Below are 15,659 nucleotides of genomic sequence, written 5' to 3'. Positions count from 1 at the left end.
GCTGGCTTCCTGTAAAGTGTAAACCGACAAGAACCGTGTTTTATTTAGACATGAATTTTATGTCAGCATATGACCCAAAGAGGTTGGATGGTCTTTAATATACGGCCATATTATATTTCCAATACAACATTTCACGGTGAAGTGTGATACAGCGAACTGCATACGTACAAGTTTCCAGACACGATTTTTATCAACCCGCACCACGTTACTAAATCCCACCCGATCGATGATAAACATATTTATATTTTTTGTTTACATTGTGACATCACATTTTCTCTGACCCTGTCACAAATCATCACATTATATCAGACCCCCTCCACCCTTAGAGCGTGACGTGATATATGGACAGCTCCTTAGAGATTCTCAACCATTTGTACCTACAGTATGTGTCAAAGGTCAAATGTCAAGCTTTGATGTCAGTAACAGGCAGTCATCCAAGGCGAGCTGATGGAGGACCTTCTCAGACCTGAGAATGTCCATGGTGGATGTTGGACTTTAAAATGTATATAAAATCGTGCAAGCGGATGTCCGGCTCCAAAGGTTGACAACGTTACAGTGACGAACGCATGGCCTACAAAGCTTGAAAACTTCTATGGCTCGTTTGCCTGAATTCTTATTTCATCCATCAGTTGTCTTGACGCCGAATCATCCTAGACCCATAGTATTAAAATTTTTTCTATTTAACTCGAAAGGTTTTACTAATTGCTGTCATTCAATTTTTATTTTCTTTGGAAAAGTTACTTGGTCTCTAAATTCATTTATGTTAACCCCACAAACATACCTATTTTATACATTTCGCTGTATCTCACTTCACGGTGAAATGTTGTATCGGAAATATATATGGTTGTATATTACAGACAATGACATATTAAATGGACAACTCACTTCATATCGGCGCGCAAGAGAAATTGTGCATGAAAGTCATTTACAGATGTATAAGTAGACATCACGTGACCATATGACGTATCCATTTCCATTATGCGATACAAGCTTCGAGAATTTATAGTAATATAACCTTTATTGTAATGGCGTATTAGTGTCATTACTCAATACGTTAGAAACAGATTCTAGGTTACTTACGACTTCTCGGAGATTAGACGCATGTGAGCCCAGCGCATCACAGGCGTCTGTCCAATGGTTTCTGTCATTCAATTGCATTGAATAAACATTCATCAATATCTTAAAATGGCATTTTATCAATAATAAATAATACTAACACATGAAAAGTGATATCCCATCTTTCTTGGAGTGCTTAGTAGATTTTTTTTTACAATTTTTAACTAAGCACATTGGCATTTTGTAACACAACAATAACGGTGGAGTCGAAACCTGACAGTCAGAAATTTTGTATGGGCAGACCCAGCGGTGTCGCCAGACCGCTTGCAAGCAGAATGTTCGTTCGAGCGTAGGATACCGATATTAAAATATGAATTTCGCCATCCGGCAGACCCGACACAAAGTGAGTGTCATTTTATTTTCTAGATGCTTCGTCCATATTAATGTCATTGATTACAGACCATCCAACATCTTTGGGTCATATAGTACTGAAGTAAAATTCATGTCTAAATCAAACACGGCTCTTGTCGGTTTACAGGAAGCCAACGTCAAACAAATTTTAAAAATAGCCGATATACTAGATTATTCGTTAGGTTAGGTTAGGTTTTCATTCTTGAATACATGAATTTTTGCAAAAATCAGAGATGTCCGTATGGTATACGATCATCTCTTTCCGATAAGAAAGCAGCGAACTGTACTATGGTGAAATTAATACATACAACTTACATGTAACCAAGTTATTATGCGTTAGCCCCACTCGCCTTTATCTTCTGCAGACATTAACATATTATTAAATTTATGTGCACAGTGTGAGGAAAGAAATATCCTCTTAATCTACCATGCTTATCCAAACTGAGTCTCCCCGAGTCCGTAAATAGATAAGTACATGTTAAAGTATGGACCTAATAGGTTGACCAAGTGACATCCATTTACCGTAAAAAACAAAAATCTGTTAAAAAAACAAACCTCCACTTTGTGTAGGCCCATGTGATTTTATTAGACATGGTCAAAAGAAGAAAGAAAGTATTTGAAAAATTAGCTCTACCTACATTATACTAAATCTGCATTTATTTCTATATCTCGCGAGTGGAGAACTGCATGATTCTAAGTGTTTGTCCTTGGAGAAACAAAAGTAACAATGAGGCAGCTTAGAATACTACTTCATTGTTGGGTTTGTTTTTTCAAGGACGAACACTTAGAACCTTGTAGTATTAGGCTCGCGATATGTCATTATTGTTCTGTCTGATTTTAGTTTATTATCTAAAATAAATATATAAAAATTGACTACCTATATTAAAATGAGAATTTAACAGATGTTTTTGACATATTCTGCAAAACGTGTCCATTGTCATGTTGAGATTTAGTATGGGAAGGTGAATCATGAGTATTAAATTCGACACATCTTACGTAGAAGGTGGGAAAATGGTAACTTTTCAGTAGTAGGATTTCAATCTATTTTATGACACCACGTTAATTTAAATGCTGGAATCATATTTTTTTAGTTATGCCTATAAAATATTGATTGAATTTTTGTTTTTTTTTTTCAATATCATTTTATTATCATTGAAAATATTTAATAAAGCCAAATACTTAAGTCAAAATAGCCAAAAAGACAGTTCCGACCTTTTACGTAGGAGGAGTCGTAATGTTTGCAGAATCATAGAAAAAAGAGACCTGAACAGAACTTATGTGCTAGGTCAACGTAGGCAATAAATTATATCATAATTTCAGTGATGTTTATTCGATAATATAATAGTTCTATTAGTTAACGTATACAATAATTAATTAATACATTCATTTATTAATAATTAATGAAGATTTTGTTTGGGTGGATTTCAGTGTCTCTCTATAGTAATATGTATGTAATTTTGCCCATTATTTTTTTGTTTCTATTCAAACATTTTTTTTTACTATTTTTCAGGTGATCGCAAGCACAAGGATATTAGAATAACTGAAAACTTTATTGATAAGATAAGAAAATATGATAAAGAAGCATTTTACCTGATGACAAAAAAGCAAGAACCTCTCGGTAGACGAAGTTCTGCACCTGTCAATGCCGTCTCCGAAATCACCAATCACAATATTCTGTCAGCGCTAAATTCCAACAGTGTCAAGAGTAGGAATAGGAAAAAGACCCTGCTCCGGCGTAGTTCCGGGGGGTCTGAAATGATCAAAGGATTCGGATTGATGTCTCTCGATGAACCGAACAGAAACATCGTTTTGTACCATTGGTCCCAGCAAGCGAGTTGCGATCTACACCAAAAGACTTGCGAAAACGTTAAACGCCGGGGCTCCCTACCTGTTTAAATACTACTGATTACTGGTAAGCCATTCATATGTAATTATTATCGATACAATACAAAATTTGAAACTCAAATTCGCTACTTTAAAATATAATTAATGATAAATATCATTGCTTCGTAGTGTTTGTTATATACTATTATAATATTAAAAACTGCTACCCTAACCTTAAAAAAAAGCAATTGTTAGTATTCAATACTTCTAAATATTGTCAAATCCATGTACATAACAATGCCAGATAATTAACTGGATGTGACCAGATGGACAGATCATAAGCTTATTCAAAAAAGTATATTGAAGAAAATTGATAATCGATATGACACACAAAACAATAATTATGTATAGACCAATTTCACTATAAATAAGATTTGATAATACGGATTTAAGCATCTCCTTATAATTTTGAATATTTCAAATTTACAGCAAATTGAAATGAGCTGCTCTGGTGATTTTTTCCGTGATTCAAGCTGTACAAGAAGTAGTTATGATTTGAGTTACCCCATCTCCACCCGCCATGTACATGCAGTCACGATTTGTGCACGGCCGCCTTCCATGTCACTATAAACGTGTCAGAATAAAAATATTTTTATGTCATACTTCCTTGTCCCAAATCGAAGCTGCACTGATACTGAAACCATGAACCTTAGTGATTAAAGAAAGAGTTTAGAAAATAAAAAAGAATCTTGACTTGCTCTGCTGTCATTTATCTTTAATGATATGAAATGTCCTCTGTACCCGTGTACTGAAACTCTGCCGAAACAGAGGAGTCAGGAGTTGAAAGTGATGAATCTAAGGAGGGATTGGAATTATTCTGTCCTCCATACGATGCACCAAACTTTTGAAATGCCTCAAAGTTGGTCTTGCTTGATATCAAGTCGGCATGGCCAATTGGGCCCATTTGTGTATAAGACTCTGGCAAATAGCTCTGCTCGGTCGAATCTCATCAGCGGGTAGTCCCAGAGGATGTGTTCAGTGTTTTGATGGTTGTGCCCGCATGTGCATTTCGGCCCATTGCTGTACTGGCTTACCCAGTGTGTTGGTCTCAACTGTCTCATCTGAAGCCTGCAGGACACATCTGGAAGAAACAGATACGTTTGTCGCTCTTTGGTGGATGCCAACACTTTGACTGCCATGTATCAAGTGCTGTCTTGTAGACTAGCTTGCTGATAGTTTGCCTGTAAGGTATGTCTTCATATCTCGGTGGTGGTGTTAATCTTTCTCAAGAAGAGGGTGGTCGATCGTCGCACTTAGACGTGCAAGTCGAGGGGCGGCAGCCCTGCCAGAACAGGAAGTGCATCTGATGATGTTGTCCTGTAGGCTTTTGTTAACGAGATCAGCGAGAATCCCTGTCCATTAATTAAAGCGCTCTAGATAATGATTTTATCTGCATCCTAATGTGTCCATCATGAGATATCCACGTATACTTGTGGATGTCTATGTGGGGAAAAACGGTGCCTCCAATGGTGAGTATATTCAGGAAGGCTAATAAATACTGCATAGCTCAGTAAAACCCTCAAATGTTTTATATACCACTAAAATTAAAATATAGGTAGGTAATAATAGAAACAAAGTATTTTACGATATTGTGACAGCTGTTTCAGGCTGTAAATTTTGAAGATGGCTGCCTCTCGTTGGCGTGACATTCACCATAATGTACATGCATTTGGTAATAATTTTGATTAACCATTTTTTTTCAACAAATAATGTTGCAAGATTTGAGAATTCAGACAACCTACGACTTTTGAACATTCTACTTTCGCACAATTCGCTATTTCGTACATTTCTTAAAATTTAGATTTTTGTTAATGCAAAAACTGTGCGCTTCCATGCAGTCGCTTATCTCTCCTCCGCTCCCCGTCATCTTCTCAAATACGTAAAAGGGTGATATTCAACTATCTCTTGACATGTTTATAAAGAAAACACCTGATTGCTAATACGCATGCTCATTAACTTTATTATACCCATTGATAATTAAATATTTTAAATTACATTTTTTGATGTATTTTTTACATCCGTCTGTCTACTTTCAAACACATTTTCAGGAGCCAATTACATACGAAAGTCGAGGGCCTCCTGTATAACATTCTTTATTGAACATACATAATTTGGAAATACCTTAGAAACACACTAATTAGAAAAAAACCTTGATGATGCCATGCGTGACTTCCATCGAATTTCGGCCAATGTGATTTACCAATTTAGCCACCTACACCTTACTTACTTCCTTCCTTTTTTATTCGTTTTCAGCGATTAGTTTGGCCATTTTATCCGTCCATCGCTGCTCTAAATTAACTAATAGTCATGCAACAGTCGTCACTGTATTTAAAATACAGTAGACTCCGGATTATCCGGGCTAATGGGGGGGAGAGGTGGCACGGATAAATGAAAAATACGGATAATCCGAACTATGATTTTTTCTTTTTAAAATACTACATATGCATTTCTAAAGCAGACAATTATTTTACCTTGTTTAATACTTACTCATTATTTATTATGAAAAACTGAAATTTTGGTTTGTTTGCAGGAATCTTTTAATGATTTACTAATATCAGTTCGAATTTTCTTAAGGGGGGACGTGCGCCGCGTAGGTCAAAATGGAGGTTTTATGCTATTTTTAAAGCATGATTCTGGACATACCTTAAACGTTGTAGATAATCTATTTATATAATTTTGAAGCCTTATTATCCTTTATATTTATTTTAAACATTTGATGACTGCATAAAGTATTTTTATTACATAAAATAGTGTTCTTTTAAACCTTTCGCTCTAATGTTTTAGAATGTAGTCATATTTCAGTAAATAAATGTGCAATGGTGTTAAGATTTTTTACATTTATTAATTTTTAAACGCATTTATAAAAAAAAAAAAAATAATTTATATCGACATTATTATAGTGAAATATTTACGATAAAAAATTATATTGATAATCTCTGTGATCCCAAATTTGACAAGAATTAGGCATTTTATTATTCAAAAAATGGGCAAGATTAACACATTTTAAGATAATTCTAAAGATACTGATTATAAGCTATGTCTTTGACCATTCAAATGTGATTAACATTCTACGAATAATGTTTGCTTTATAATAATTATTGACCTAAGAATAAGGTAGTATTTTTTTGAAATACGCCATTTCTATTGGGATTTCCCAGCGGCTAAGCTACAACATACGGCCGTAGTCATAAATTGACAAACGATAAATGAAGTAGGGAGTAAAATCATGGTAACGCGCGTGTTTGAACATGTACCGTTTTAAAAAAAATATTTTTAATATATTTTAAATACATGTTCAAACACGCGCGCAAAATTAGTCAAAAATCTAAACGGTTAGAAACTTAATAAACTAAATTTTAATAATAAATATAACCATAAAAATAATGTAAGAATAACGAAAGCTATGTACCAAATATGTGACAAATTCACATTTTTTTTACAATAATTGTTAGTTTATCTTTGACTTAAAAAAAACAAAAAAATCTTTTTAATGTTTTCAGATATATATTTATTAATTAATACAGTTCAAATTGTAAATTATCAAAAAAAATCTAAAATTGAAAGCTTCGTATTTTTACGCTAGGTTCTCTGTTGGCATAATGATCCCCCTTAATACACAGAAACGGTGAAGCGTTTTGCAAATTTTGTTAATATTGGCAACCAGCTTTTGTGGCTTGGTTTGTATCAAGGAACCATTAATAGTATATCTATACCTTGATTCATAGTTGACACTTCGATATCAAATAATGTCTTTGTATAATTTAATAGGCATTTTTACTTTTATTCATATATAAAAGGTATTTTAGTTTGAAGATAAGTGATTAGTTAGTAAAGTTTAACATTTTTGAAAATAATCTATTAGACATTAGCAGATGGCACCCTCAAAAGTGTATTTGATGAATTAGTTTAATTTAGTACTAAAATTTATCGACTTACTTTTCTTTCCTTTCTTGACTTTCTTTTTTTGTTATTCAAGGTTTCAGGCTTGTCGCAGAGATATCAAATAACTGTGAAACTCACTGGTATATACACAGTAGGTATACAACTTTAACTGATTTTCCACTTTACACTAAAACACAAACGGTTTTAAAACATTTCTTGATGTGTCGCTAGATTTCAAAATCAGCCCATAATAAATGAATAGGAGAAAAACAGCTTTTTGTTTTCTCAAATACACAGTCAGAAAGGTGAAAGTTTATATTATTTTGAGTATAGAATATTTAAAATTAATAAGTTCCATATTTTGATAATGCAGAAATGTTAGAAAGCAGTAGTTATTCAGCAATTCACAAAAATGTCAAAAATACCTAAAGGTGGACTTGGCTGATTTTGAAATGTAGCGACACATATAGTCTGTTTTCAAGATCGCTATTTTGCTCACAATATTCTCACAGTACCAAAGTATTAATAATTAAAAAATTACAATTGGAATTTAAAGTATTATTTATTTAAAAACTTTAGTTCAATAACACGTTCACTTTAGACAATTGCTGAAAGCATACTAACAATTTTTTATAATGTATTATGAAATATTTCCCATCTTCCTTAGTCAGCAATTCCCAGTCGGATGATGACATATTGTAAAAATATCAGATAAATAAGTGTAATACTGCTGCACAGGCATACGTCACACATCATAGTGAAATCTGATTCCCAAGATATAGGAATATGTACTTAGTGTAGAAACAATAAATGCAGCAGTGTATTTCGGAAATAAAAATATTTAATATAATTGGAAGTGTTATTTAATCTCATAATGATAACTTGCGTACAGAATGTCCGGGCCTCACTCCATACTCCCGCGGAACAATGTATCAATTTTTTTTTCTAAATTAAGCAGTCGCCAAGTCATGGATGTAGTGCTAGTCTACCCACTTCTCCCATTTTCTTCAAGACCACAAAATGTGAGATGTATCTTAAAAGACTTTACGAGATATATGGTTGTTAGTTATTCAAACAACCCATTGGTTCGTTGCACAGGATCAAATACACATTGATTACATACATATTGATTGAAAAAAAAAACAAATTAGTACCTATTATTAATTATATTTACTGTTTATTCTTGGTGGAATGACATGTCATTACTAATAAGTAAATAAAGTAGACCGAGATACCTGATTTAAACTTGCAATTCATTGGTCAGGAGTCAAGCCTGTTAACTTCTGAATTTGGGTAGATGCTGTCCATTTTGAGATAGATAATCTATTGATTTTTAAACATCTACTGCGATGACAATGACTCACTATCGGTGAAGACTATAGATAGTAAATGATTATTTAACATTTCCCTTAACTTATAAAGAAATTATGTCATTATGAGCGTTTAAAAACAACAATATGCAGTTAGTGCTAGAACATTTCAATTTATTTTATGGACTATGTCGACTGCAATTCCATGTCAAGTAAGAAAGCCCACAGGAGGCGGTGTGGTAAGTTATTGAATTCACAAAAAGTTTATAAGGCATTACTCAAAGCACACAAAAATCAGATGCTCCCGTACTCCCCATTATAGTTTCTATCGAAGTATCTTTACCTGTTAGGTACGAGGGTGGGTCAATAAGTCCTTAGAAAAGCCGACAGGTGGCGCGACTAGTACTGTAAGCGGTTTGTTTTCATGCAGCGGCACTATCGATTCAGTATGCTGCGAAGTTTCAATCAGATTGGTCGGGTTGTTGTGTGTTTCTCGTACAATTTAAAAAAAAAGTTGCTTGTGGAAAATGGAAAAATGGAAAATGGAGAAAATTGAGTTTAGAGCTGTTATTAAACATTTTAATATAAAAGGGTTAACAGCAAAGGAAATAAAAAATGAGTTGGATTTAGTTCACGGCATATCTGCTCCTTCACTTGGAACTATTTATAACTGGTTAAATGAATTTAAACGTGGTCGTACATCAACAAAGGATAAACCACGCTCAGGACGTCCTGTAGAGGTGACTACACCAGAAATGATCAATAAAATCCACGATATGGTGTTAAGTGACCGAAGATTAAAGTTGAGTGAGATAATTGAGGTTACAGGGATCTCAAAAGGTAGCGTCATTTCTATTTTACATGACAAATTGGGCATGAAAAATATTTCTGCAAGATGGGTGCCGCGTTTGCTCACAGTCGACAATAAACGCAATAGGTTGGTGGCCTTTAAAGCCCTGTTGTCGCTCATGCAACGCAATCCGGATAAATTTTTTCGTCGCTTTGTGACTGTAGATGAAACATGGATACACCACTATACTCCCGAGACGAAAGAACAGTCAAAGCAGTGGATTGCGAAGGCAAACCATGTCCAAAGAAGGCGAAAACCGTAAAATCAGCTGGTAAGGTTATGGCTACTGTATTTTGGAATGCACGTGAAATTATTTTCGTTGACTATTTGGAAAAAGGAAAAACAATAACAGGGGATTATTATGCATCTTTATTGGACCAGCTAAAAAACAAAATTGAAGAAAAACGGCCTCATTTAAACAGGAAAAAAATCCTCTTTCATCAGGACAATGCCCGTGTTCACACATGTTTACGATCAATGGCTAAAATTGAAGAATTGAAGTTCGAATTGGTCGACCACCCACCGTATTCGCCAGATTTAGCCCCCAGTGACTTTTTCCTTTTCCCAAACTTAAAAAAATGGCTAAGTGGACAACGTTTTTTTTCAAATGAAGAAGTCATCGATCGGACAAATGCTTATTTTGAGGACCTTCCGAAAACTTATTTTTCTGACGGTTTAAAAAAAATTGAGAAACGTCTAACCAAGTGTATTGAGCTCCAAGGAGATTATGTTGAGAAATAAAAAAAAAATACAAAAATCAAAACTGTTTTAATGCTTTTTTCTAAGGAATTATTGACCCACCCTCGTATCACAAAAAGTATGAAAAATCGATTGGTGAAAAATTCAAAGCGACCAATTTAACAAGATAAAGATGAGTGAGCTAGGTGGCACCGCCCTCTAATTAAGTCTAGCAGCGTAAAATGAACCGTATATTGTAGGCTCTACAGTATTAGAACAAATTGTATTTTCTTTGAGTTGTCATGTCGCTCGAAAAATTGAATTACACGGTGCCATATGTTTTGAGTTTCCATAGGTGGTAAAAAAAATATCTTCAATAAAGGCAACAAACTTCATTTATATTAAACAGTTTAGATATAGTGATGTTGACACACGTTTTAGGTCTTTTGTCAGAACGTTGAAGCGATTAATAATGTGGTTTTTTTCTATTTTCTTTTTACAGATTGACAATTGTGTCACAAAACTTCAAGGTGCCGGGAGACAGAATATTCCATCACCGTCCAATTAAGCATTGCGATTAGGACCAATCATTGTAGAATGATCATTATGAATTCAACGTATTATATTTAAGAGTGTTAGTCAGTAAAAGTCAATGGGTTTCTCAAGCGGACTCACACATAGGCAATGCTAGCAAGAAGCAATGAGTGCTATTATTTCCGTTCATAAAAGCACATGTAATTTACATGCACCGTATTATAATCGTAAAGTAAAAACAATTTCACAGTATAATAAATAGTCAACGATGTACATATAAAGACTTCATTTTAATTTAAATGTGTCTGGAAAAGAACCTATTTAAAAACAGGTGTTAAAAGTTTTAAATATAATATATTTTGATTTATCATCATCATCAACATTGGTAATTCAACTCAATGTGATGGCCATCTCCAACATATGTCTCCACTTTCCTCTGTCTGCCGCACTACTGTCTTAGCTTCCAGGATGTTGTGTCTATGTTTACACAGTCCAACTACCTCAGTCTCGGTCTTCCAACCTTCCTTTTCCCTTCTGGTCTATTGAAGAGGAGCCTCTTAGGCTAAATGTATGCAGACGATGCAGTCCGCGTAGTGCAGGGCAGCTCGTTGTACTGCCAGCACAGATTGCTGCATGCTTGCGCGTCAGCATATGCTTAGCCTTAAGTGGTTGGATGTCTTCCACCCGTGAGACGTGGCCTGCCCAATGGAGTCACCGCACTTATGCATGTGAGACAACGGGGGGGGGGGGGTCACTGTACAACACATACAATTAATATTTAAATGAATTTAATACATTTAATGTGATACTCGCTAATAATTTAATAAATTTATCAGTATTTTATGTACATAGTAGTTTTCGTCTTTATTAGTCTTTTAAAATCATAGATGCAGACACTTCATTAATTTGGTAGAAGAGTCTGCTCTGCCGCATCCATGAAGTTGTCTAGTTTGTGAATAATTACGTTTCATTTCTATGTTACACAAGAGATTTGACGATTTATGTCCTTCCTTTCCTATTCGCAATAACCTATGTCGCATTAGCACCTCAATGCCACTCAATGATTGATATAGGTATGAAACATACTGGCATACTGTGAATCAACATTACGACAAGTTGAATTATACTTTTAAATCACTGATAACAATAATTGAAGCCTCCCCCTCAATAATGATATAATGTTACATTTTGGCAGCTTTGATCGAAATATGCAACAATGATCTACATCACATTGCATTTGATCTAATAACATATGTTATAAGTCACTTGTTTTTGATCCATTATATTGGCCACTCTACAATAATGATCTATGCATTTATCAAAATGGAGGATGACACGATAGTTTTTGTTAACCCTGCGGATGCAAAAGACTTCACAAAGAATTGACATGGAAAATTGGAAGAGGAATACAAAAATTCAGGAGAGGCCTATTAATTATAAATAATTTCTTCTCAACAAAACAGTTTTCTTTGATTATCTCAAAATGCCCAAATGTAACATAGATCATTATTGAGGGGGAGGCTTCAATTAGTAATGTTAGGTCAACTTGTTTTTGCGCCATATTCGCTATTGGACGTTTGTGATGATTTTGACCACCTTTTCCATGTTTGTCGCAGCTCTAAGTAAGGATAGAATAATGACCTGAAATCATTCTCTGGGATTATTGATCTCTTTTGCCAGGGCCTCGCCTACTGGAAAGCTTCCCTTGAATGACAATGATATGGCAAATGTATGCCAACTTTCTAATGTTTACGTCTCTGGTTATTTCTTTTGGGTTTTTTTATCCTTGATATTCATAACTACTGATATGGATGCAACTGTACACCCATATTTCTTAAGATTCAAGTTTTCCTCTTCCACTGTATATAGTAGGAAAAAAATGATATATCGTCTTTCATAACATTGGTTCGGTTGAAAGTCATTCACCATTATCTGCCACGTATCATGGCATTATGTCACTAAGTTAAAACTACACAGATTCAGCAACCTTCATATCGACTTATATTGACTTGGGGTCAAGTGACTAAAACTGCTTCTGATTAAGAAACTTCTACTCTGAAGTGCCATTCTATCTTCAACTCCAACTTTGTTTTTTAATGTGATTAGCAATAGACCATCAATATTTTTTTTACTTGTAAATACCGAAAGCATTTTTAAATATCAGTATTACTTACTTCAACAGTTTAAGTCAGTACTACAATGTATATTAGTCTTGCAGCATGATCTATGTTCAATTAACTCAAAGTTGTATAAAGGTCACCAATGTATTCTGTGACAAATAAGTCCCAGTGTATTAATGTGTGAATGCTGTTACCTATACTCCAATATGTCTGAGAAATGTGGTACCTAACCTAAGCTCAAGGCTCGCAGCTTTTGAGAATCAATATTTTTGCTAAATCTTAAGGGGACCCTGGAATATGCTCGTGTCCATGAGCAGACACAGAAGTAATATCATTATAGGTGACTTTAATGCTATGTATCGATAATATTGTGTATTAGCGTACTTGTCTTTTACTGTAAGCGTTGGTTATAATTTGTAATAGTGTCTGTGGTGTGTACTTAAATAGATATCATACCAAATGTATTATTAGCTGCTCTTTGCTAACATTGTTTATGTGTAGGCCCGCATATTTTTTGAAGGAATCTCGTAATCAAATGATATACATACTTACCTACCTAAATTTATTTATTGTCCGTGTAACAGTGTAGATGTTCAGTCTTCATATCAGGATGTTTTAATTTACTCCATAATAATTTTACTTAAAATCGTGTAAATTATTGAATGAATGACCAATGTATTCTACAGTAATCTCATCATCAAATTAATGTTATACACCTTACCTAGATTTATTTATTATGCATTTGTCAATATACATGTTTACAGTTCATATCAATGTATTTTTCATTTACTCCATACTTAATGTTAGTCAATGAATTGAGTGAATTATTGAATGAATGAATGACCAATGAATTCTACAAAAATGTTACAATCAATATTAACTTATTGTTATACAATTTAGCCAAGACTATTTATGTTTTCTATCAATCTAAATGTATACAATTCATATCAATGTGTTTTCATTTTACCTCCATACTGATGTTTCCAAATCAAGTAAATTATTGAATGAATGACCAATGTATTCTACAATAATCATCAAGTGGTTTACCATATTGTAAAAACTTAAATGAATTAAACAATACATTAACTTAAACATAATCAAATGACTTTTATTTTTGTTTAACTAAATGTATATAACCTTTGGCCTAGCGCAGACTATAGTTAGACAGTCTAAGTGTCCAGTTCGAACCATGAGAACAAATGAAGATGTGCACACTGATGATGAGATGTTTCATAGAGAAAATGACTAACTGCCGTCTGCTTCCTTTTGAAATGTATGCAGCGTACAGACAATGACAAAAGAGTCTAGCGCCCCATCTCTTTTCTGTCAGAATTAACTGAGCGCCTGCAGGGAAGAGACGTGTTTTGTCTTGCTTTATTTGCAGAACTGTGTTTACAGATGAGGAACAAACAATAAAAATTAATCGGTTAGATAGAAAAGCGCCGGTTTTTTATAATAAATTGGCAAAAGAATATTCAAACATCAATTTAAAAGGGGCAAATGGGAAGAACTAGCTGGTATAGCCAGATGAAGATATGTGTTTTCATAAGTAATTGACACATACCTGTTATCAACAGGCTTTTGTTGATTTTTATAAATATTAAATAAAAACAGGCCAAACCGCTACCCTGATCTCTATAAACAATTGAATAAAACACCTGATCTGGTTCCCTGCTCAACTACGTCAATATTTTATTCATGAGTAAAGGCCTTCGTCCGGTGCGTGAAAATCACTTACTGGGCGGAGGTGTAATTAAGATAAATTTTAAAGTATAAATGATGATGGATGAAAGAGATAATTTTAAGACTAAATATAATATATAAATAAGTATTTAAAGGTTGTAAATTTTGCCGCGCATTGTGCAACGGTAAAATCTTCGCGCGCCAGGGTCAGGTTCGTGATTCGCCGAATCCAAACATCATCCAATCAGACTTGGCTAATCACGAGAGCTCTTTAGTAAGTCGGCGTGGGTTCGGAGGAATTTCAAAAAAAGGAACCCCGAGGAAAAAAGTTAGTGAGCGTCCTTTTTTCAATGTATACGGGACCTGCGACTGTAACTGTAAAAACCAAAAATATAAACCTGTGAAACTAAGAAAAATATAAGACAAGACCGTCACGTTACGAACACGAAAGACTTTGTTTTATTTGAATGCCTTTCGTCTCAAATTTAATTTTTTTTTTGTGAATCCGGGGTTCGATCAACACCTGAGCTAGCCACTGGAACCCTGGATATCTCATAATGTAAGTCCCAATCAATGTTAACAAATTATCAAAGTTGGATACACATTTGAAAATATCTGATAAATTTTCGAGGTTAGGTTACTATAAGGTTTACGAGGTTAAGTTACTACGGTGTATAAATTTTTGCATATTTTGTTAGCCTTTTGTAATGTGTAATAAATACTAGGATTATCAGGGCAGCAGCCTCGGTGACATCCATTTTCATACCAACCAAAAAATTTGTCATAGTCTTAAGACTGATTTGACTTAGTGTCGCAATGTACTAGTCAAAACTGTTTTATCTTATTTTTTACGACAATAACAAGTGTCTGACAAGGGCTGTCTCATCTATGGTTTGCACTAGGCCTTGTCTTACACTGTGGCCTGGTGAAGCAGAAAGTTTTGCATATCACATTCTGTTTTTGGCCGCCAATGGGTTCAAATATAATCTTTCTACACATTAAGTTCAGTGGTGCACGCAATTTTTAAAGGTTTAAAGGAGGGTCACTTTTAAAATGTCGAATATTTAAGGTGTCTAAAATTCAGTACCTACCTAATTTAAAAATGAAAAATGTATTTCTTTTTATTTTCTGTCAATGTCTGCTTCTCAGGTCTAGCATATGGACACATCCTGGCACTTCCAAGAGTCACTGTTGCTAGCCAGCCTACTTGTATTTTCCCCGGCATCTCAATATCCTACAGGTCCGCTATAT

At 34.3% G+C, this 15,659-nt stretch overlaps 1 protein-coding gene across 4 annotated transcripts in view; it reads left to right on the top strand.

Annotated features, from left to right (window-relative positions):
- Window positions 1-11,450, top strand: part of LOC147079683 (uncharacterized) — a 138,040-nt gene extending 126,590 nt beyond the window's left edge. Inside the window, exons 10-12 of one of the 4 annotated variants that reach the window (XR_015070076.1) lie at window positions 2,978-3,379; window positions 7,328-7,384; window positions 10,574-11,450. Coding sequence is in view for 2 of the 4 variants with exons in the window: in XM_085943205.1 (XP_085799331.1) it covers window positions 2,978-3,363 (386 nt within the window). In the remaining 2 variants the exon portion in view is untranslated. Of the gene's footprint in view, window positions 1-2,977; window positions 3,380-3,780; window positions 4,050-7,327; window positions 7,389-10,573 lie in introns of those variants that run through there. The other 3 variants (XR_015070077.1, XM_085943205.1, XM_085943190.1) reach the window with 3 other exon arrangements.
- Window positions 11,451-15,659: the final 4,209 nt, after the last annotated feature.

This window comes from Rhyacophila brunnea, unplaced genomic scaffold, assembly GCF_057557595.1.
Source record: "Rhyacophila brunnea isolate RB1 unplaced genomic scaffold, BYU_Rbru_1.0 scaffold_1, whole genome shotgun sequence".
NCBI classification, from domain to species: domain Eukaryota; kingdom Metazoa; phylum Arthropoda; class Insecta; order Trichoptera; family Rhyacophilidae; genus Rhyacophila; species Rhyacophila brunnea.
This window is presented reverse-complemented; position numbering and strand designations above follow the sequence as displayed.